The sequence below is a fragment of the Plecotus auritus genome, assembly GCF_963455305.1.
Source record: "Plecotus auritus genome assembly, chromosome: 10".
Taxonomy (NCBI): domain Eukaryota; kingdom Metazoa; phylum Chordata; class Mammalia; order Chiroptera; family Vespertilionidae; genus Plecotus; species Plecotus auritus.
This window is the reverse complement of record NC_137785.1, coordinates 23,878,090-23,899,391: the sequence shown is the minus strand read 5'-3', so window position 1 is coordinate 23,899,391 and position 21,302 is coordinate 23,878,090. Positions and strand designations below refer to the sequence as shown.

The 21,302-nt window shown below is 42.5% G+C and overlaps 1 protein-coding gene across 2 annotated transcripts in view; it reads right to left on the bottom strand.

Moving 5' to 3' along the window:
* The window catches only part of USP10 (ubiquitin specific peptidase 10), a 64,161-nt gene extending 46,549 nt beyond the window's left edge, over positions 1-17,612 (bottom strand). For both annotated transcript variants that reach the window (XM_080645619.1, XM_080645620.1), the window contains exon 1: positions 17,482-17,612. In XM_080645619.1, coding sequence (XP_080501745.1) covers positions 17,482-17,502 — 21 coding nt within the window. In that variant the 5' untranslated portion in view covers positions 17,503-17,612. The remainder of the gene's footprint in view (positions 1-17,481) is intronic.
* Positions 17,613-21,302: the final 3,690 nt, after the last annotated feature.

Here is a 21,302-nt window from a genome sequence, read left to right as displayed (position 1 = left end):
AAACAGTACACTTGACCCTTGAACAACACAGGTTTGAGCTGCACAGGTCTGCTTACATGAATTTTTTTAAAAATAAATACCTGTACTGTTTTTGATCCATGGTTGGAAGTCCTCAAATGCCGAGGACTGACTGATGGCAAGAAACAACTTAAGTTTTGGGGAGTCAAAAATTATATGCAAAATTTTGACTATGGGAGTCAGCACCTCTACCCCTGAGTTATTCAAGGATCAACCATAGTTCTATCTTTGCTGGAGCCAGGGATGGATGAAGACAGATTGCAAGGGGGCACAGGGGAAACTTTGGGGAGCTTTTCGGAGTGATGGAAATAGTAGATACAGTTGTCTTAACTGTGGAGTTAATTACACAACGGTGGAGGGTAATTACACAAATATATACATTTGTTAAAACTCCTCAAACAATGTACTTTAAATGGGTGAAATTCACTGCACATATACTATTTCTAGTGACCTGTGCACGAAATTCGTGCACATTAAAAGGGAATTAATTAGAGGAAATATTTTAATATTGCTATTTGCCCTTTCTCTGTAATAGAAGTGTCAGAGATGAAAGAAAATGAGTAAAATGTATATGAAAATCTACCTCCTGTCAGAATCTGGGGCGTGCCACGGAAACCAGAAACCAGAGTAAAGTCCCTGCCCACCTATGTGGGCCTCGAAATCACGAGAGACCTAGACCCGGCGGCCCCACCCCCACTGGGCTAGATCCAGACCCGGCCGGTGCCAACCCCATCAAGCCCCGCTGGGTGGGGGGGCACGGCCTGAGGTCCCCTGTCAAGCCCCGCCAGGCAGGGGGCACGGCCTGAGGTCCCCCGTCAAGCTCCGCGGGGTGGGGGACACGGCCTGAGGTCCCCTTGCCTGGCACCGGGGTGAGGGGCGCGGCCTGAGGTCCCCCGTCAAGCCCCACAAGGCGGGGGGCGGGGGGGTGCGCAGCCTCAGGTCCCCGGCCTCGGCCCAGTGCCATGCAGCCTCAGGTCCTGGCTGATTGCTCGTTAAAGCTGGTTATGGGAACTCGGCCTCCGCTGTGGGCGCAGCCATCTTGTGTTACGGTATCCCCGTCTCTGCTGTGGGCGTAGCCATCTTGTTACAGCATGATGGTCAATTTACATATTCCCTCTTTATTAGATAAGATGCCTCCAAAACAGGAACCAAGTTAAATTCATTTTTGTATCCTGAACAGTTAATACAGTACTTGGCATATACTAGTAGGTGCTTAAAATACTTCGTTGAACAAATGAATTCAGGAAAAAGAAAAGAGAAAAACCACAACAAATAAAGTTCTAGGGATAAGGAATGATAACCTCTGCAAACTCACAATGGTAGTTTAGACACCCAGTCATAAGTGGGCTGACAAAATTTTAACTTGACTGCTCTGACTGGTTTTTATTGTGGTTTTGTTTGTTTGTTTTGTTTGTTTTTTTAAATATTTTATTGATATTTTACAGAGAGGAAGGGAGAGGGATAGAGAGCTAGAAACATCGATGAGAGAGAAACATCGATCAGCTGCCTCCTGCACACCTCCCACTGGGGATGTGCCCGCAACCAAGGTACATGCCCTTGACCGGAATCAAACCCAGGACCCTTCAGTCCGCAGGCTGACGCTCTATCCACTGAGCCAAACCGGTTTCAGCAGGTTTTTATTGTTTTTAACCATCACCAAAGATGTTCCAGCCAGGAGCACAGTTTTCATTTTTAAGTATAATCTTTAAATATAATTAAGATATTATATCTAATTTTTAAATTAAACATCATCAAGGAAATTGATGAAACTTTAAAGAAAACTTTAGCCCTAGCCGGCTTGGCTCAGTAGATAGAGCATCTGCCTGCGGAATGAAGGGTCCCAAGTTCGATTCCAGTCAAGGGCACATGCTGGGTTATGGGCTTGATCCCCACTAGGGGGCGTGCAGGAGGCAGCCAATCAATGATTCTCATCATTGATGTATCTATCTCTCCCTCTCACTTCCTCTCAAAAACCAATAAAAATGTCTTAAAAAGTCCAACTGCAAGCTTAAAATGGGTACATTTATTGTTAAAGTATAACACAATAAGGTTTTTTTTAATTCATGCAAAATCAAATTAATTAACTGATGCACGTCTACAAATGAGGATAAAGCTGTATTATAAAACAGCTCTTGAATACCAATGACCACAGAATTAATCTTTCATTTACATAAATAGAATTCTTAAGTACTCTGTATTTGTAAACATCTAATACTGTCCTGTGATCTCAGATTTGGGTTTGTTTTTATTTTTTAAGATTTCATGTTCCTTAGTCCAAACATTCTTACTAGTGATACACAAACACCACCTAAACTACTGTGCGTATTTGTATTTTGCTCCATGCTATCATTGTAAGGGTGCCTGCCTTTATTTAAGCCTCTGTGTCATCATCACTCAATTACCACCTCAGACCGTTGGCACATAGCTCAGCCTTTATAATTGCCTAAATCCCCTGACCACCTACTCAAACCCCACACTGCACACATGGACAACTACTGCCAACAACACTGAATCAAAACTCCAGTGTTTCCTTAAATAGAGTGCTACATGGGCAAAAACTTGTAAACGCATCTGTTCTACAGGATTTCTCACTTAATGAAATATGCTGGAACCAAACCAACAAAAGCTTGGCTACGAAGGCCACCTGCTAGAAAGGAAGGTGCATCACTAAATCAGAGCTTCTACATAAATGGTTTTCTTCTGATTTGCTGGCCTTGCCAATGGTCTCTTCAAATACCTTGGAAAATCTAGAGCTGCCTAACAAGAAGTATTTATGTTAGTTGTACATACACCCCTCTCCTTCCAATTTTAAGGAGGAAGTACAAATGTTCCCCTTAATGAGTTGCTTTGGTTGTTAATGAAAACCAAAGTTACTTAGAAGCAGTAAAAGATGCAAAATCACTATCTGCTTAAAATAATGAATGCAAAACGGATGCTGTATAGCTAAGGATTTGCCATGTCACACTGACAAAGAAGTATTTCAAAGATTTTTTTACTGATTTTTAGAGAGAGGAAGGGAGGAGAGAGAAACATATATGTGAGAGCAAATCATTGATTGGCTGCCTCCTACACTCCCCCTACCTAGGATCGAGCCCCCATCTCTGGGCATGTGCCAACCTGGAAACAAACCAGTGACCTTTCGGTGCATGGGACGATGCCCAACCAACTGAACCACACCAGCCAGGAAGTAGTGTTTTCAATTAATACGAATTATTCTTCTATATTACTTAGCAAAATATAACTCCAGCTATGCCTCCAAAATAATTAATGAATTAAAAGACATTTATCCTTCAGTTTACTATTGTGTTCTAATTAGCTCTGAGAAAAGAATCAACTCACAATTAGAAACAACTAAAAAAATGGATCCATACACCTGAAACTAATACACAATAATACTGAATGTAAACTGTAACTGAAAAAAAATTAAACAAATGAAAGAAAATATTAAAAAACTAGTGAATTAATGATGACATTGGCTGGGATATCTATGGTGATAAAGGTGGCAAATATAAAAAATAACAGGTAAGCCAACTGAAAAGTTCTCTTTCCAAGCTCATCATTGACACACAGGCTTTCTACCTGAAGGCTGACATCTCCTTGGCTCTCAAATTTAGGGGATAAGGGCATTTGCTCTTGCCATGTCATCAAAGGATCACTGCCATGGCCTACCAACTCGGCATGGGAAAGCTATGGTGAAAACATTTTATTCGCATCAATAACTGTCCTATGATCTCAGAACTACATTTTTAAAAAACAGCCCAGAAAACGAAACAAAACAGAGAGAAATATCTGATGTACAGGTCAGGCACCTGGATTGAAGAAACTACATAACAGAGATACAGAGAGCCATGAAAAATCTTAAAGGAAGCTTAGAGGTCACCCATGCATTCTTATTGCAGAAATTATCATCAATCTGAAATAAGAATAGCAGCCCACCTCTTCTTAATCATGGATCTGTATGCTGTGGTCGTTCTTCATTGCCAGAACCAGAAACAACAAAACAAACCCACATGCAGCCCTGAACATACTGAATGACAACCAGGTGTGCTCTTTATTTCCTTCAACTGGTCCCTCTTGTCAATTAACTTACCCATTGGACACACAGCTAAGGCAAGATGCTGTGCTAGGCAGTGGAGGCACTGGAGGAGAACCAGAACACACATATTCAAAAAAACCTTCCGGGACCCATCAGATCACCCTCAGGGCCCCTGAACGCCTACTTAAGGGCACCTGCCAGAGCTCTAGTTAGACGACCATCTGTCTGGTGTTACCTTCACCAAGCAGGGCCATGTCTTCTTTTCACCACCCTGGGCACGAGGCTCAATACAGGCCCAGCAGGCTGCAGGCCTCCTCGAATGGCCAACCGACCATAGGAGAAAAGGTGAAGCACCTACAGAATCAAAGTCCACAGGGCCCTCAAAGCCACAAACATGGGATTCCTTGCCTTTTTCATAGAGAAGTGATGAACTAATTAACAAAGCTAACTCAAATCTATCACCCAAGAAGAAATCAATGGCAAAGAAACAAAAGGTACTTTAACTTTCTGTCCACCTAAAAAAAAATTCATTTGGTCTGGCTGGTGTGGCTCAGTGGTTGAGCACTGACCTATGAACCAGGAGGTCACGGTTCGATTCCTGGTCAGGGCACATGCCTTGGGTTGCGGGCTAGATCCCCAGTGTAGGACTTACAGGAGGCAGCCAAGCAATGATTCTCTCTCATCATTGATGTTTCTAGCTCTCCCTCTCCCTTCCTCTCTAAAATCAATAAAAATATTTTTTTAAAAAAACACTCATTTGTTCAACATGTACCTTGGGATGAGAGGCAAACTCTTTTGAAACTCAGTCCTGGTAACTCTGTGTCCAGGTCTAGTCATTGCTAGAATACTGTTACAGAATCATTGTGTCAAGTTCAAATTATATTCAGCTAAGCTTCCAGCCAAAACTGAAGAGTACATTAAGATTTTTTTTCCCTTGCCTTTCTCACTAAACAGAACTCTAGTCACAGATGAAAAAGAAAGTTTATGCTCCTGGCACTTACCTCACACTGTGTAGTTCTTACATGAAAGCCAAGAGTTCTGTAAGAACCAAGAGCAGCCCAGCCAGCATGGCTCAGTGGTTGAGCATCGACCTATGAACCAGGAGGTCACAGTTCAATTTCCAGGCAGGGCACATGCTTCAGTTGCAGGCTTGATCCCCAGTAGGGGGGTGTGCAGAGGCAGCCAATCAATGATTCCCTCATCATAGATGCTTCTATTTCTATCTCTCTCCCTCTCTGAAATCAATTAAAAAATATATTTTTAAAAAAGTACCAAGAGCAATTATTTTTTTAGCACCAGTTTGTGAAAAACTGGAGGCAAAAATTTCTTAAGCTGATAAATCCATGACCAGTAACCAAATAAAGCAGCAAGAACTTCTGATGGCAAATTGGCTGGCTGTGTACACACATCCCCAAAGAGATTTTGACCCAAAATCAAGTGAATTAGAAAGTTAGTTCGGACCTCCGGGACATCAGACAGTCACGGTTAAAATGAGCTGTGGTGGAGTCTGCGCTGCTCCCATACTGATCATTAGGTCCTGTTTCATGATATGGAGCACAGCAGTCATCTGCAAATCATCTGCAGCTTTGGGGAACATTTTCACACTTACGTGTATTTTTGTAATTGCGTTTTACAACTTACAAACCCCAACAAACACTCCAGCATACAGCAAGAGCTGAAAAGAGTTTGATGAGAAGGAATTAATCAGTTAGTTAATGAACTTCAACAAAACTAAAATCTCATTGTGAAGATCCAGTGTGGTGGATCTTCAAAACTTTCAGGTTTTTCAGCTGCTTCTGTTTCCACAATTTATTCCACTCAATGCTAAAATTAGATAATATCACCTTTCAGAGTGTTACAACCTATATTTTTGGTTGTTGTTCACACCTAACCTAGATTGGAGAAATTAAAAATTTTTTGTTCAAAATATGATTTAGTTAATCCCATTCATGAGAAAGTGGTCAACAGATTAAGTGGAAAAAGATGTAAACAAAACCATATGGAGCCCTAGCCACTGCTAGCTGGTTAGAGCATCGGCGGCTGCACCAAAGGATCACAGGTTTGATTTCCGGTCAAAGTCACATACCTGGGTTGTAGGTTCAATCCCTGACCCCAGTTGGTGTGCATGCTTGAGGCAGCTGATTGATGTGTCTGTCTCTCTCTCTTTCTGTCTCTCTCTCCTCCATCCTCCCTCTCTAAAAATCAATGGAAAAATACTTCAACAACAACAACAAAAATCGTATGGAGTCTCTGAAACTTGAGTGTGGCTAAGATAACATGCAGAAGTCATCCAAAACACAGATTTGGGGCCTGGTCACAGGGATCTCTAATCAGCATGTCTGGATGATGATCACGGTGCCAGGTGATTATCTTGGGAGAAGACCATGACCAAGGATCATAATTTAAATACTACTATATAAAATGACCCCAAATGTCTAAAGTTTACTACAAAAAGTACTCAAGGGAAGCGTTTCAGAATACAGGGTGGGCAAAAGTAGGTTTACAGTTGTGAGTAATGAAACACGGAGTTTACTCTTGTATTATTCATTTATTAATTATTGTATTACTTGTCTTATTATCGTGACATTCTTTTGAGTTAATAAAGCTACTGTAATAATCATAACCTGCATGTCTTTTTCCATATGAACTGTAAACCTTTTTTTTTCCCCACACCTGTATTAACAGCAGTTATCTCAGAATCGTGGGATATAATGGGTGATACGTTTTTCATGCTTTCTTATTTTCTAGGAGCATGAAAAGAAAAAAAGCTTATTTTTAAAGGTACCTCCCCTAAAAAAGTAAAGCGAATCACGTCCCCAAATGACCTTCCCTAAAGACTCTATCCAATTATCACTGATGACACTCAAGGGCTATTTTCCTGGCATTAATCTGCCTCAGATGTCCCCAACAGAATGCCCTACATTTTTCTCCTTGAAGTTTTGGGGTTTGCGATGCTTGAGGTGCTGAGGTAAGCAGAGAATTCATTCCCAGACCTAGAGGAGAGCCCGAAGAGTGATAGCCTTGACAACCCACGAGTCCTCTGTGCAATCATCTCAATCAGCAATGCTAACACAGCATGGAACTACCTACCCACTTCCTACAACCTGTGGTATTATTCCGAAAACCTGTGGTTCCCCACAGACACCCACCTGCTTACAAGATCAAACACAGTCTTTGGCTTGGTCTACCAAGGTCCTTCACCTCTCCTCCGATTCCTGCCCCATCACTTCACCCTATACATCAGTCAGTCATAATTCTTTATCTGGTTCCCAAACATGCCGCAGGCTTTGAGACTATTCCTCTGCATGTTCTCTCCTACGTGCCCTTGTCCTCATGCTTCTATCTCTAAATGTCACCTTTTTAGAAGAAACATCTTCCCAGCTTCTCCTGACACACAGTTACACTCTCCTTTTTTCAAACCACTTTACTGGTACACCCTATTATCTCTTAGATTATGCCATTTCTATCTACTACAACCTCCCTAGTCAAAAGTCCAAGAATCCTCCTACTGATCTTATTGCCACTGTGACCCTGCTAGTCTATTCTACATAGAGCAGTGAGAGTGTAAGCCAAAATACAATCTGATTTTGAGATTCTATGGTCAAGTGCTGTATCATGCCCTCTTCCACGTTTTTCTCAAGGTAGACAGTATCTTCTAAGAAAGAATGCAAGGTTGCTGTCTACCTCCCATCTTCAGCACTGAGCTCAAGACACACTAGCTTTCTCTGAGTTCCTTAAACGCTCCAAACTCACTCCAGTCACAGGGACAAGGCACATGTTGTTCCCATTGTCTCAAGCTCTCAGCTAAGGCACCAATTCTGGGGTAACCTTTCCTGGACTTCCCTAGGCCATGCCAACAGACTGTGTTCCCTTCCTTTTGGACACATTTCTGTTAGGAATAATACATGCATTACTGTGATTATCTGAGGAGCACTGTCTCCCTCACTAGATAGCAAGCTCCCTGAAAGAGGGACAATGACTGTTTTTGCTCATCACTCCATCTTCAGTGCCTGGTACACAGGAGCCACTCAATAATTATGTGATGAATAAATGAATGCTCTTGACTATGCTGTTCACACCTGTTACGTGAATTACTACCCTAAACAGGACTCACCAATTACCCGATTTCTCTCCCCACTATTCAGTGAATTTCTAAAGCACAGAAACTCTCTTTTCAACTCTATATTGCTAATGCCCAGCCACCAAAAATTTTTGAACAACCCCACAAGATATACAGTCCTTCATATGTACTTCTGAATAAGGGTCTGATGCCCTAAAAATTAATTCCAAATGAAATGGAATGCTACCCTTAGAAGGCCTGATTTTGCATTTGATTAGTCAGAAGTGGATGGCTGAATACAGTTGTCTCTGGGGAGGTGGACCTGAGGTGGGGAGTGGGAGGAGAGTGCTTTCTTTTTTGCCATTGCAGTATTTTGATAAAAACAAAAGGGAGAGGAGAAGAAAACCTGATTTTGAAGAAGATAGGAACATACCCAGGTTAATTACCCAATTCCCCATTATTCACTCAGGCTGATGACCTACAATCTCTCCAACAAAAGATTTATTTTCTCAGTAATCTTTTCTAGTGCAGTGGTGACCTATCAACAATAATTTGAATTTAAATCAGACCTCTCTTACAACAAAAAAACTGGAAAATATAACTGCTACAATTAAGGGGCTAAATGTCTTCAAAATACCCTTTCTTTTAAAGAAAAACGTTGTTTAGACATTTTGTTACTCAGAAATTTCTACAGCACTTCCATAATCCTCAGTATACTGGGTCCCAATGAGCCACTTTTACCTCCAGTACATCTGCTTCATTCCCTGACAAAATTGGGCAAAAATAAGAAAACTATATTTGAATAGGTGCCTTCAGTAATTTTAAAAATAAGATTTGCTCCAAAAAGTTCAGTTCAATGACTATCTGCTTAGGACTGTATGTATTATGAACAATAGAACAATCACCCAATAAATAAATGCCCTAACAGAAAAAAAGCATAGAAATATATATCAAACTGAAGATTAAGGATGAGAGGAAGAGATTGATTTATATTTTTTAACTTACATACTTCTATATTGTTTGCATGTTTTAGAACTAGCATGCCTTAATAAGAACTTATATCAAAATGCATCCCATGCAGTATTTAGTAATTAATTATTAACATATTAGTAACAGTAATAGTAACATATTCCATCTTTAAACATCTAAATCTTTTTTAATATATTTTTATTGATTTCAATGAGGAAGGGAGAAGGAAAGAGAGATAGAAACATCAATGATGAAAGAGAATCATTGATTGGCTGCCTCCTGCACATCCCCTGCTGGGGATCAAGCCCGCAACCCGGGCATGTGCCCGTGACCGGAAATGAACCTGGGACCCTTCAGTCCGTAGGCCAACGCTCTGTCCACTGAGCCAAACCAGCTAGGGCTAAATCTTCATGTCATTCATTTGTCCATCATAAACATTCATTGAGGAATTACTATGGGAAGTCATAATATGAAATGTTATCCTTTTATCAATCTCTTCCAGAAAAGCAGCTTGGTAAAGTAAAACAGGCAAAGAATTTAGAAGTTCAAAGGCCTGCTTTTAAGTCCTTAATTACTCACTTAAAAGCCATGTCACAGCCTCTCTGAGTCTCACTTTACTTGTGTAAAATGGTAATAACAATATGTTACAGAGTTGCTGCAAGGGTCAAACCAGCCATGGCACTTTATAAACCATGTAGTTTATAAATTGCACAACATTCTCCACGTCAATTACTGAATCCTTAATGTTTTATAATAAACATGTTCTCCCTTTTCCAATTATCAGATCAACCCAGAAGGTCAACCCCAGGTCTCAAATAAATGTACATATCCTGGCAGCCATTTAACAGGAATTTCTACTTAAATATCAATATTTAAGAAAAACTGTGTGTGTGTGTGTGTGTGTGTGTGTGTTCATTCACCACATTGGGCAAGCATCTCCCCAAATTCTAGAATTAAATGTCATTTTCAAATTCTCTTCTATTCCTCCAAAGCTTCCACATCTCTTATCAAAAAGAAAAAGATTGGCTCAGTCAGCATGGCTCAGTGGGTGAGTTTCAACCCATGAACCAGGTCATTCCCAGTCAGGGCATATGCGCCAGTTATGGACTAGATCCCCAGTAGGGGGAGTGCAGGAGGCAGCCAATCAATGATTCTCTTAATATTGATGTTTCTATCTCTATCCCTTTCCCTTCCTCTCTGAAATCAATAAAAATATATTTTTAAAAAAGAGAGGCATTGCTGCCTCCTCTAGAGTTAAAACTGTCTACAATAAGAGAAACACAGATGCAAAAAAAAACTACGAGAAATCCTCCTGACAGTTATCAGAACACCAAATAAATTCACAAGTTAATTGGTCCTGACTAAATTTAAATGATATAAAATAAAAATGCACTGTGCAAAGAACACTATGACACTATAATATTTACGTGGAAACAATGAATGCAGATTGTAACACCTCGTTAGACCAAAGGCAAATCAAAATTTTCTATGCAGAACCATATATTAAATATTCTTGGGCAGTTCTAGTTCACAAGGTCCATGGCTTGCAAAATGTAATTTATACTGATATCCAGCTTTACTCAATATATTAAACACAAAAATGAACATTTTTGACACATATCACAATGGTAAACTTCTATTTTTGTCAACAGTGAGAAGACTAAAGTTAAGAAAATGGTCCAAAAAGCCATCACCAACCACTTGCAGTGCAATCAGTTGATCTCAGCTAAGGACTATAGCTCAGGTGGGGGTCGGGGGCTATAATATTCATGGGACTCCCATCCACAATAACAAGGGCAGTCTTTTTTTTTTTTTTTTAAAGACATACTTTATTTTGTTTTTATTATTTTTCATCCTTACCTGTGGATATGTTTAGAGCAGCGGCCGCCAACCTTTTGGACCTCACGGACCACTGGTTGGCGACCACTGGTTTAGAGAGAGACAGAGAGAAACATCAACATGAGAGAGTGACACTGACTGGTTACTTTCCGGACGTTCCCCAACTAGGGATTGAACCTGCAACCCAGGAATGTGCCCTGACAGGAATCCAACCAGAAACCTTTCGGTGCACAGAACAACTGAGCCACTCTGGCCAGGCAACAGGTGCAGTCTTTTTTTTTTTTAATATATTTTATTGATTTTTTACAGAGAGGAAGGAAGAAGGATAGATAGTCAGAAACATCGATGAGAGAGAAACATCGATCAGCTGCCTCTTGCACACCTCCTACTGGGGATGTGCCCACAACCAAGCCACATGCCCTTGACCGGAATCGAACCCCGGACCTTTCAGTCCGCAGGCCGACGCTCTATCCACTGAGCCAAACTGGTTTTGGCAACAGATGCAGTCTTAATTTGTGTTTTTAAGGGGGTGGGGCCGGCCAGCCAACTTCCCGCGGCCCCTCCCCTCAGCCAGCCATGCCCCTAGTGGGCCAGTCCCACCCGGATCCGCCCGCAGCCCCTCCCCCCGGCCAGCCCGGCCCCTGATGGGCCCCCACCACCCCAACTGGCCTGCGACTCCTCCCCCCAGTCAGCTCCACCCCAGGTTGGTCATTCCACTCTGATCAGGGGTAGGGCCAGACGGCCAACCACCCATGGCCCCTCCCCAGGCCACTGGCCCCGATTGGTCCCCCTACCCCAATCAGGGGTGGGGCCTGCCAGCCAATCGCCCTCGGCCCCTCCCCCCAGCTGGCCAGGCCTGCCAGCCAACCTCCCACCATCTCCTCCTCCCGACAGGCCCGGCCCCAATCCACCCTGATTGGGGCCGGGCCAGCCAGACCCCACCCATGCACGAATTCATGCACTGGGCCTCTATTATTTATATATATATATATATATATATATATATATATATATATATATATATATGCGCACGCGCACACACACACACACACACACCCTAAGCGACCGAACAACCGAATGACCAAAAGACCTGTCAACCAGTCGCTATGACATGCACTGACCACCATGGGGCAGATGCTCAATTCAGGAGCTGCCCCCTGGTGGTCAGTGCACTCCCACAGCCAACCTCACAACGGTCCCTCCCCCTGGCCAGCTGGCCCCATCAGCCCCAATCAGAACCTCCCGCGGCCCCTCCCCCAGCCAACCTCCTGTGGCCCCAATTGCCCCGATCACAGGCCAGGCCGAGGGACCCCACCTGTGCACAAATTTGTGCGCCAGGCCTCTAGTTTCTTCATAAAGACGAAAGAAGAAACAAAAATCCACCACTATCAAATATGGGGGGAAAGCAGGGACTAAATGTAATACCAAGAAGGCAGAATAGTGGGGACCCCAGCCTATTAGGATGCACTTTCATTTCTAACACATTTCTATTACTTGAGTAAGAGAGTGCAGTCTTAGGAAATGGCCCTTGCGCTGATACCAGAAAAATAGAGAATTGATCTAAAGAATGGCAACCAAAAAAGCTGCAAAGACCAATTGGGATGAGCCTAAAAATCAGAAGACTAGTCATCATGAGTGTGTAGACACTTGGTGGCAGGCACTGGATTAATACCATACATGCATATTATCATCTAACAATTCTCAAGGAAGCCAGAAAGAAAAAGCCTAGAAATACATGCTTTAATTCTCCGCATTGCCTCTCTCTGTCCCAAACCACACTTCTACCTCAATACCTCACCTACCCTATTCACAGGAGAGGACAACCGCAGCAAGGCATGTTTCAAGACAGGGCAGAATGGAGTTAACTGGCTGACAGCTTCTGGTTTCTCGGGTCTTCTGCTGAAAATGGGGTATGGCTGAGGAGCTTTCAAATAGAAAGCAGCCAGCTCGTGAAAAGTCTACATTCTGAGGACTCCACATCTAGGTTTATGATAGATTCTACAATGTTTGAGTCTTGAAACAAATACTATGAACATACCCCTTGGGCTACCTTTATTACTAGTATACCTTCACAAATTTTTAATCCAGCCAGTGGACAGAAATGGTCATAGAAAGACTTTTTGGAAGATCAATTCAATGAACAGAAAAACTGCAGTCCAAGCACATGTAAGTCTTTGAAAATGAACATCTACACTGCTGAAATAGCACTAAAGTGACAAATGACAGTAATCCAATGGCCTAAGGCCAGTAAATTCCACTGCAAACAGATTTATCTGTTTTGTGCCACAGTGATTTTTGTATGTGTGGCAGTTAATAGAAATATAAGTCTAATTACAAATTCAAAAGCAAACTCTTCCTATTTTTCATACTTGGTATATTAGAAAGTAAGAAATGTCCTGAGCAACAACCTTTAATGTGCCACTTGAAAAACCAGATCCATTATTAGCAAGTACTTACATGTCTGAAATCTGTAAAAACACTAAAACAAACAAAAATAACCTTGATGTAACTACTTCAAGTAGAGAGAGACTTTTCTCAAGTATTTGAATACTCTCTTCTGAGCAAAGAAAGCACAAAGTAAATGTGTCACTAGGCTTGGCAGTGAATAACCATTAAGCTTTGTAATCATTTTCTCCTTTAAGTTTTCCTATGTGAACACTATTAAATCATGCCAGTTCCACATTTAAAAAAAAGCTCTGGAATATATATCCTAACTTTTGCTCTAAGAGGAGTTTAGAACGAGGCAGATCCACTTATTATTCACTGTAATTTCAGTACACTCTGGTCCCAACAATATGGGCTCCAGAGCATGAGGGCAAGGCCCTGAGTTCCATTCACCTGCACTGCTGTTCTGTAGAAACCACTGAGGCAACAACCATCAACTCACAAACTTTAAATAGCGTAACTAGTCTTAGGATATGTCTCAATACTTTGCTGTCAGTATGCAAAGGAAAAAAGGAATCTCCAAGTATCCTATATATAAATAATTTTATATACTTCAGTTGCTCCTATGTAAGACTCCAATAAAAATATCTCAAGAATTACTAATACAGTTGTCAGATATAAAGATATTCATCAATATATAGGGTGTCCCAAAAAAATGTACACACACTTATTTCTATAGATTCTTTTACATTTTAAGAATGAACTATATTGCCCTGACCGGTTTGGCTCAGTGGATAGAGTGTCGGCCTGCGGACTGAAAGGTCCCAGGTTCGATTCCGATCAAGGGCATGTACTTTGGTTTCGGGCACATCCCCTGTAGAGGGTGTGCAGGAGGCAGCTGATCGATGTTTCTCTCTCATCGATGTTTCTAACTCTCTATCCCTCTCCCTTCCTCTCTGTAAAAAAATCAATAAAATATTTTTTTTTTTAAAAAAAAGAATGAACTATATGTTAATAAACACTGACTTTATAATCAAAAGTGTATACCTTTTGGGGGGGACATCCTGTAGTAACACTCTGCCATATGCTGTAAAATTGGATCCAAAATATCCCCTAGTGTAAAATGTGGGGGCCCCACTATTTCAAGGCAATGAAAAGACTGAGGTGAACCTGCTGCAGAGGACCAGGACAGCAGTAGCCGCATGATATCTAATAGGGTATAGGAAGCATTACTGTGGGGATGTCATTATAAATGACTTCAATGATCACAAAAATTTGTTCTGGTTTAAGGCAGAACTAATCTGTTCAAATTAATTATCCCAAATAATTTAATCAGTTCCCTCTCGACAACAAATATTCATAAATTAGAGAGGTACTTACATTTCAATTGTCAAAGTTCATCACTTGTCTTGGTTAAAATATTGAAAGCTATTGGCATCAGAAATGTTTCCAAGTTTTGCACTGTTTCATATCAACTCAGGAAACAGAATTCGATCAAGAGTATGGAAATAAGACATAATATATATAAAGTTTTAAAACTGTAACCTTAATCCAATTTTAAAATAGGATCCTTACTCCCTGCCGGTGTGGCTCAATGGTTGAGCATCGACCTATGAACCAGGAGGTTCAATTGCCAGTCAGGGCACATGCCAGGGTTGTGGGTTCCATCCCCAGTGGCGGGGCATGCAGGAGGCAGCCAATCAATGATTCTCTCACACCACTGATGTTTCTCTCTCCCTCTCCCTCCCTCTTTGAAATCAATAAAAATATATTTTTTAAAGATAAACAGGACCCTTACTGTTAACTTGTGGTTGTTATTCCCAATAGTAAACAAGCAATATGCATATCATAGTGCTTAGCTCAGGGTAAGCGTTCAATCAATGTTTGTTGAATTAATGAATGAATGGCCTTTAAGGCTGAAGGACCTTTAGGACAGCAGGTAACTGAGTAAAATTTATTAAAATGCTCAACCTGACTCAAGCAGGATTCGATCATTAAATCTCATCACATATAACTTCATTACTTGTTTTCATTACTATACTTTAAAAAAGAGAGAAATCATGCCCTGACTGGTTTGGCTCAGTGGATAGAGCGTTGGCCTGCGGACTGAAGGGTCCCAGGTTGGATTCCGGTCAAGGGCATGTACCTTGGTTTCGGGCACATCCCCAGTAGGGGGTGTGCAGGAGGCAGCTGATCGATGTTTCTCTCTCATCGATGTTTCTAACTCTCTATCCCTTCCCTTCCTCTCTGTAAAAAATCAATAAAATATATTTTTTTAAAAATTTTTAAAAAGAGAGAAATCATACTATTTCCATTGCTAAACTCTCCATGCTAGAACTTAATATCATTTAAACCATACTTTAAAAGAATATCCCCAAAGTGCTGCTAGCATTTATGTTCAGCTAACTTTTGCCACTCCGATTTTATAAAGATGTATATAGGCCATATTGTTGTATAAAACATAAATACAGTACTAGAACAATGAATGAAAACAAAATTACAATTAGGTTCACATATTATCACTGCTAATTAACATTTCAATCAATTTTGCATTGTGATTAGTGCCTATAATAATGGTAGTGAATTGTGCCTGACATTATTTTTTCATTTCAAAATCACTATGAATATTTTTTCTTTTAAAATATAGTTTTGTTTTGTTTTATTGATTTCAGAGAGAGAAAGGGAGAGATAGTAACATAGTTGACAGAGAAACATCAATCGCCCTGTCCAGGAATCGAAACACGGCAACCTTTGGGTGCTCAGCGACACCCAACCAACTGAGCCACACAAGCCGGACACCATGACTACTCTATTACACATCAGTTCACAATGCACTTGAACCTGTCCATACTTACTATAATAAGCTATTTGCATGCATATTTTAAGTTGAGAAAAAAGCAAATACCAAATCTCTTAAAATCTTTTAACTACACATTTGTAAAAATTGTTCAACTAAGTCTCTTTTTTGTACCAAGTACGATACTAAATACTAAAGAGTAGATGTACACATGAACAAAAAGTTAAAAGGAGAAACTTCTAGTGCAAACTAACTACAGTACCAATAGTTTAATGAAATTGCAACTCTGTAGTTTTAATTTTTTAAAAGGTTTTCACGCTTTAAATTCCACAACACGCATTAATTACAACAGTTATTAAAATCAACTTCATTTCCGAAAAGGCAACAAAAGCCAATACTTTAAAAGGGTTAGGATTTACCGGCCACCAGTTTACCGAATAGCTACTTTGTTTCATTCCCCCATATTTAATACAAAAGAACATTGAGACGGTATAAACCAAGTGCAGTAACTTCTAGGGATTAGATGTTAACAAATCAGCAGTCTACAGCAAACTTGACAAATAACACATGCTGATTTTTTATCCAGAGTATCTGTAATGGGGGAGGGGAGGAGTGTGACTCGAACTCAACTCTACACATCTCCCTAAAATCGAAAGGTGCATTTTACTTTCTTTCCTCTGTGGGATTATTATAAACATCCCCTAACCTTTAGATACTGTTGTGACAGGGTGCATAGTGTCAGGCAGGCTGACATGGATTCGTGCAAAAGATGTCACTCGCGAGTAAAAGTACAGTCCTGGCGACTTATTTTTAGTTTTCTTTGCAACAGTAACCTAAGGATGCTCCTTAATGACTTGAGTCTAAAAACTAGTAAACCAGCAAGCAAAGCCCCCCGTGGTCAATCAAGCTGAGAAAGCAGCCTGTGGAGACGGGGAGAAACAGGGCACCCCCAAATCTGGTGGCTTCGCTCGGGGCAGAGAGGCTACGGGAGTGCTTGGAGCTCTGCCGCCCAATGGGCCTGCCGAAGCCCCCAGGCTGCCTCTCCGGGTGACAAGGGCCCCGTTTCCATAGTCGGCGCGGTCCAGCCTGGGAGGTTTAACCCCTTCGCGCCCCCCCCCCCACGCCCTCTTCCCGCTGCTTCCTACGGGCAGAGGACGGCGGGCTCCGGCGCGGGGCAGACCGCGGCAGCGGGCGGCCGAGGCACGGAGACTGCGGGAGGCTCGGGGCCTAGTCCCAGGCAGCGTGTCCCGGCGCCCTCCCCCACTCCCACACGCCTCGCTCCGGGCCAGGGTGCGGGCGCTCGCCCGCCGCCCGCCCTGCTGCCCGTCCGCCGCGTCTCGGGGCCCCTTCCAGCCGAGAGCACGGGCCGGCAGCTACCTGTGGGCTGCGGAGGGCCATGGCGGCCCGTTTCAATGAGCCTTGTCGCTCGCCCGACTCCTCACGCTGCTTCCCCCGCCGCCGCCATCTTCTCGCCCGCACATAGACACTCGCATCGGCCGCCGCGCCTGCGCACTGGCCGCGCACGGCGGGGCGCGGGGAGGCCGGGCGCGCCGGGCTCGTGCTGCGACTGCGCGGCGGACAGGTGGGCGTGTGCCGCGGGAGCTGGCCCGGGGTGGACTCTGAGCCCGCGCCTGTGGGGTGGATGCGGGCCTTCCTGGATCTGAACTGGAGCCACCGGAGCCCCGCTGCAGGGCCGGAGGGGGAAAGCGCAGGGGAGGGAGATGAAAACACCAAAGCACCAAGGTGGTCCCGGCTTCTCACCTGGTGAGAGGCTGTCGAAGTGATTGATGGGCGGGACTCTAGACGTCCGGTGCCCGGGAGCCGCAGCCCCAGCCCCAGCCCCAGAGTCTCCCTGGGCCAGGGTCTCCGGAGTAAGCGCTGAAGACCCAGAGGACTCCTCTGGTGTATGAAGATCACGTTTCCATCCATTCATTCACTTACTCACTTTTCATTCATTCCACAAATACTGACAGTCTACTCTGCCATGCCTTTTACTTGACAATTGGAGGATACTGAAAAACAAACAAGCAAACGCACTTGAGGCCTGGCAAAATTAGTAAGCAGTGCTACCGATTACATACATACCGCTGTATGTGTATCCAGACAGACCAGCTTTGGGGTCATTGGTTCAAGAAACTGAAAGATCAGACAGAATGCAAAAAACCAGGACTACAGGCTTTATTAGAGGAGAAGGACCCGCCTGGCTGTCTCGCAAGGGAAGAACAGCAACACGTGCAGAGGTGAACACACCTTTTGAGGGGAGGAATGGGAAGGTATGGGGGCTTAGGGTACTCGGCACGTGCTGATTGGTGGCTTAATGTATGGTCATATAGGGACAAGGGCTGTATTTGGCAGGTGTTGATTGGTGGTTCAATGTATAGTCCATATAAGGTGCCTGGTTAGGTACTCAGGAATGTCCAGGCTGCAGGTGCAGGTTACCTTATACTCCACCCACCAGTTGGGGGAAGGGAGGATCTATCATTCCAGGCTTTTGGTAATAGTTTAAAAAAAAAATTGAGAGTCCGGGCAAGGTCAGGGGTCGAAGGCCCGTCTTCCGTAGCTACCGCCTGCTGAGAGGGGATGTCTTCAGGGGCGTCTACTAGGGGTCTCAAGGATTCTGGTGACATAGGTGTCTCTAGGTTCTGAATTCAAGGCCAGATAGATCTCTACCACCTTCTGGTTGGCAAACGCCTACATTCTGTTCTGCAAAAAACTAGTGAAACAGCGCATGAGACAGGGGCCAAAGAGCAAAATTAAAAGAATAAATAGCAGTGGTCCTAATAGTGGGAGGAGCCATGAGGTAAGTGAGCCAAAGATGGTATACCCCACTTCTAGCTGGTTATGTCGTCTTTGGTCAATCCTGTCCCGGAGGGATTTAATGTGATCTTTGACAATTCCTGATTCATTTACAAAGTAGCAGCATTCTTCCCCAAGAAAGACACAGGTACCCCCTTTTTCTGCTGTCAAGAGATTTAAAGCACGCTGGTTCTGTAGGGCTACTGCTGCTAAGGAGGCTACCTGCCTTTGAAGGGATTCAAGGGAATTGCTAATGATGGAGATATCTTCTGAAAATTCAGCAGACAATTTGTGGTAGAAATTAATAGAGGAGGAAATGCCTCCTACTCCTGTCCCTACTGCAGTGAGGACTCCCTTACCCACTAAGAGGGGAACAAGGGCTGCCCTTTTGTGGCGAGGTCTGAGAAGACCAAGAGAGGATTCGAGTTTCTTCCTCTGTTCTGATAGAAAGATTGGGGGTTAGGAAGACATAAAGACAGAGTGTGACAGGCCCTGGGGGACACAGGTGTAGGCTGTAGTCCCACAGAGGAGAAAAATACCCAGTGGAGGGCAGGCTAAGGGCGGGGGTAAATTTATAGATAGTGCACAGTAGTAAGGTGTAGGAGTAGTTGAGGTAGTGGTTTGAGAGGTATTTGTTAAACAGGTAGTGTTTTCCGTATTAAAGAGAGAGTTGTTGTATAGGGTGCGTTGAGGTCTGGTATAGGTAAGAGTTAAGTTAGTGGTCCAATAGGTTGAGGTTGGAGTGGCTATGATGAGGGTTCAAGCCAGTGACAGACAAATCCAGCAGGATGTAGAGAAGGAGGGGTTGATGGTAGAGAGTAGATGGAAAGTTGTGTTGATGAGGGTGGGCAAAGGAGTAGGTCCAGAGTTCATAGGGTGAGAGAGAATGTCCAGGCTGCAGGTGCAGGTTACGCCATACTCCGCCCACCAGTTGGGGGCAGGGAGGATCTATCAGAAACAGTGAGCCCCCTTTCTGACTAGGCAGTTTACCATCTGCTTTGGCCCCTTTTAGAGTGATGTCAGGCAAGCCACTTCTCTTTCCTAAGCCTTTGGTTTCCTCAGCTATGAATGAGACTAATAAAATATCATAAGATTTCCGTGAGGATCAAATTAGATGAGTGTGAGTACACTGGCTAAAAGAGCCAGCCCTCAATGAAAATTAGCTACTGTGATTGTTATTCATAACCGTTATCAACAAACATGCATAGAGTCTACTATTGCTAGACCCAGTGCTGCGAGATCAACAGAGCTAGTCCTACATTCCATAAGACATGTAGCCCGGTCTTTTTAAAAAATGGGATGCCATGAAAAATATGTCAGGAGAGAGACTGTTCTAACATAAAGAGCAGAAAAAACATAATCAAATAAAATGTGTGAGCCCTGGCTGGGTAGCTCGATTGGTTAGATCATTGTCCTGATATGCCAACGTTGTGAGTTTGATTCCCCCATCAGGGCACATACATGAATCAGACAATGAATGCATAAATGAGTGGAACAACAAATCGATGTTTTTCTCTAAAATCAATTTTTTAAAAAGTCAAATGCAGTGAATCTTGGATGGACACTGGTATGTTTTGTTTTGTTTTTTAGCTAGTAAATATTTTTTTGACAATTGTAGAAATTTGAATATGGCTTGGATATAGATAATTTTAGTGCATTGTTGGTAATTTTCATAGTGTAATAAGGATAATGTGTTCATGTAAGAGAATGTTTTCATTGTTGGGCTATGCATCTGAAGAATTTAGGGGTGAATGTCATAGTACCTATGAGTTATTATTTTTAATGGTTCAACAAAAAAATCATGTAAACACAAATATACATACTAGTAAAGAGAAAGCAAATAATGCAAAATGTTAACAATTGTTGAGTCTAAGTGGTACTATCAACTTTGCTGTATGTTTGAATTTTTTATAACAAAAACCTGGGGAAATGGAATATAATATTGTATCCATGTTGTGGTTACAACCACAGAAACATTATGTTTGTACATGGATAAACACTGGAAGAGATCTGAAAACCAGTGACTTATGATGGTTTGTATCTGATTTTTATCAAAATGGTACTTGAACAAAAAATACAAATTATAATAAATAAGACACAGTTCAAACTTTTAAATTACTCACAGAGATATTAACACATGATTTCAATACAAGGAGATAAATGATTTGTGAGTAGGAGAAGGAGAGAGAGAGAAAGATGAAAATGCTCTGCTGCTGGCTTTGAAGATGGAGGGAGGGGCCATGAGCCAAGGAATACAGGTAGCCTCCAAAAGCTAGAAAAGGCAATGCAACAGATTTTCTCCTAGAGCTTTCCAAAGGAACTTAGTGAATCTTGGGGCCTACAAATCTGTAAAATAAATAAGTTGTCTTGGTTTTAGCCAGGAAATTTGTGCTTGTTGTTAC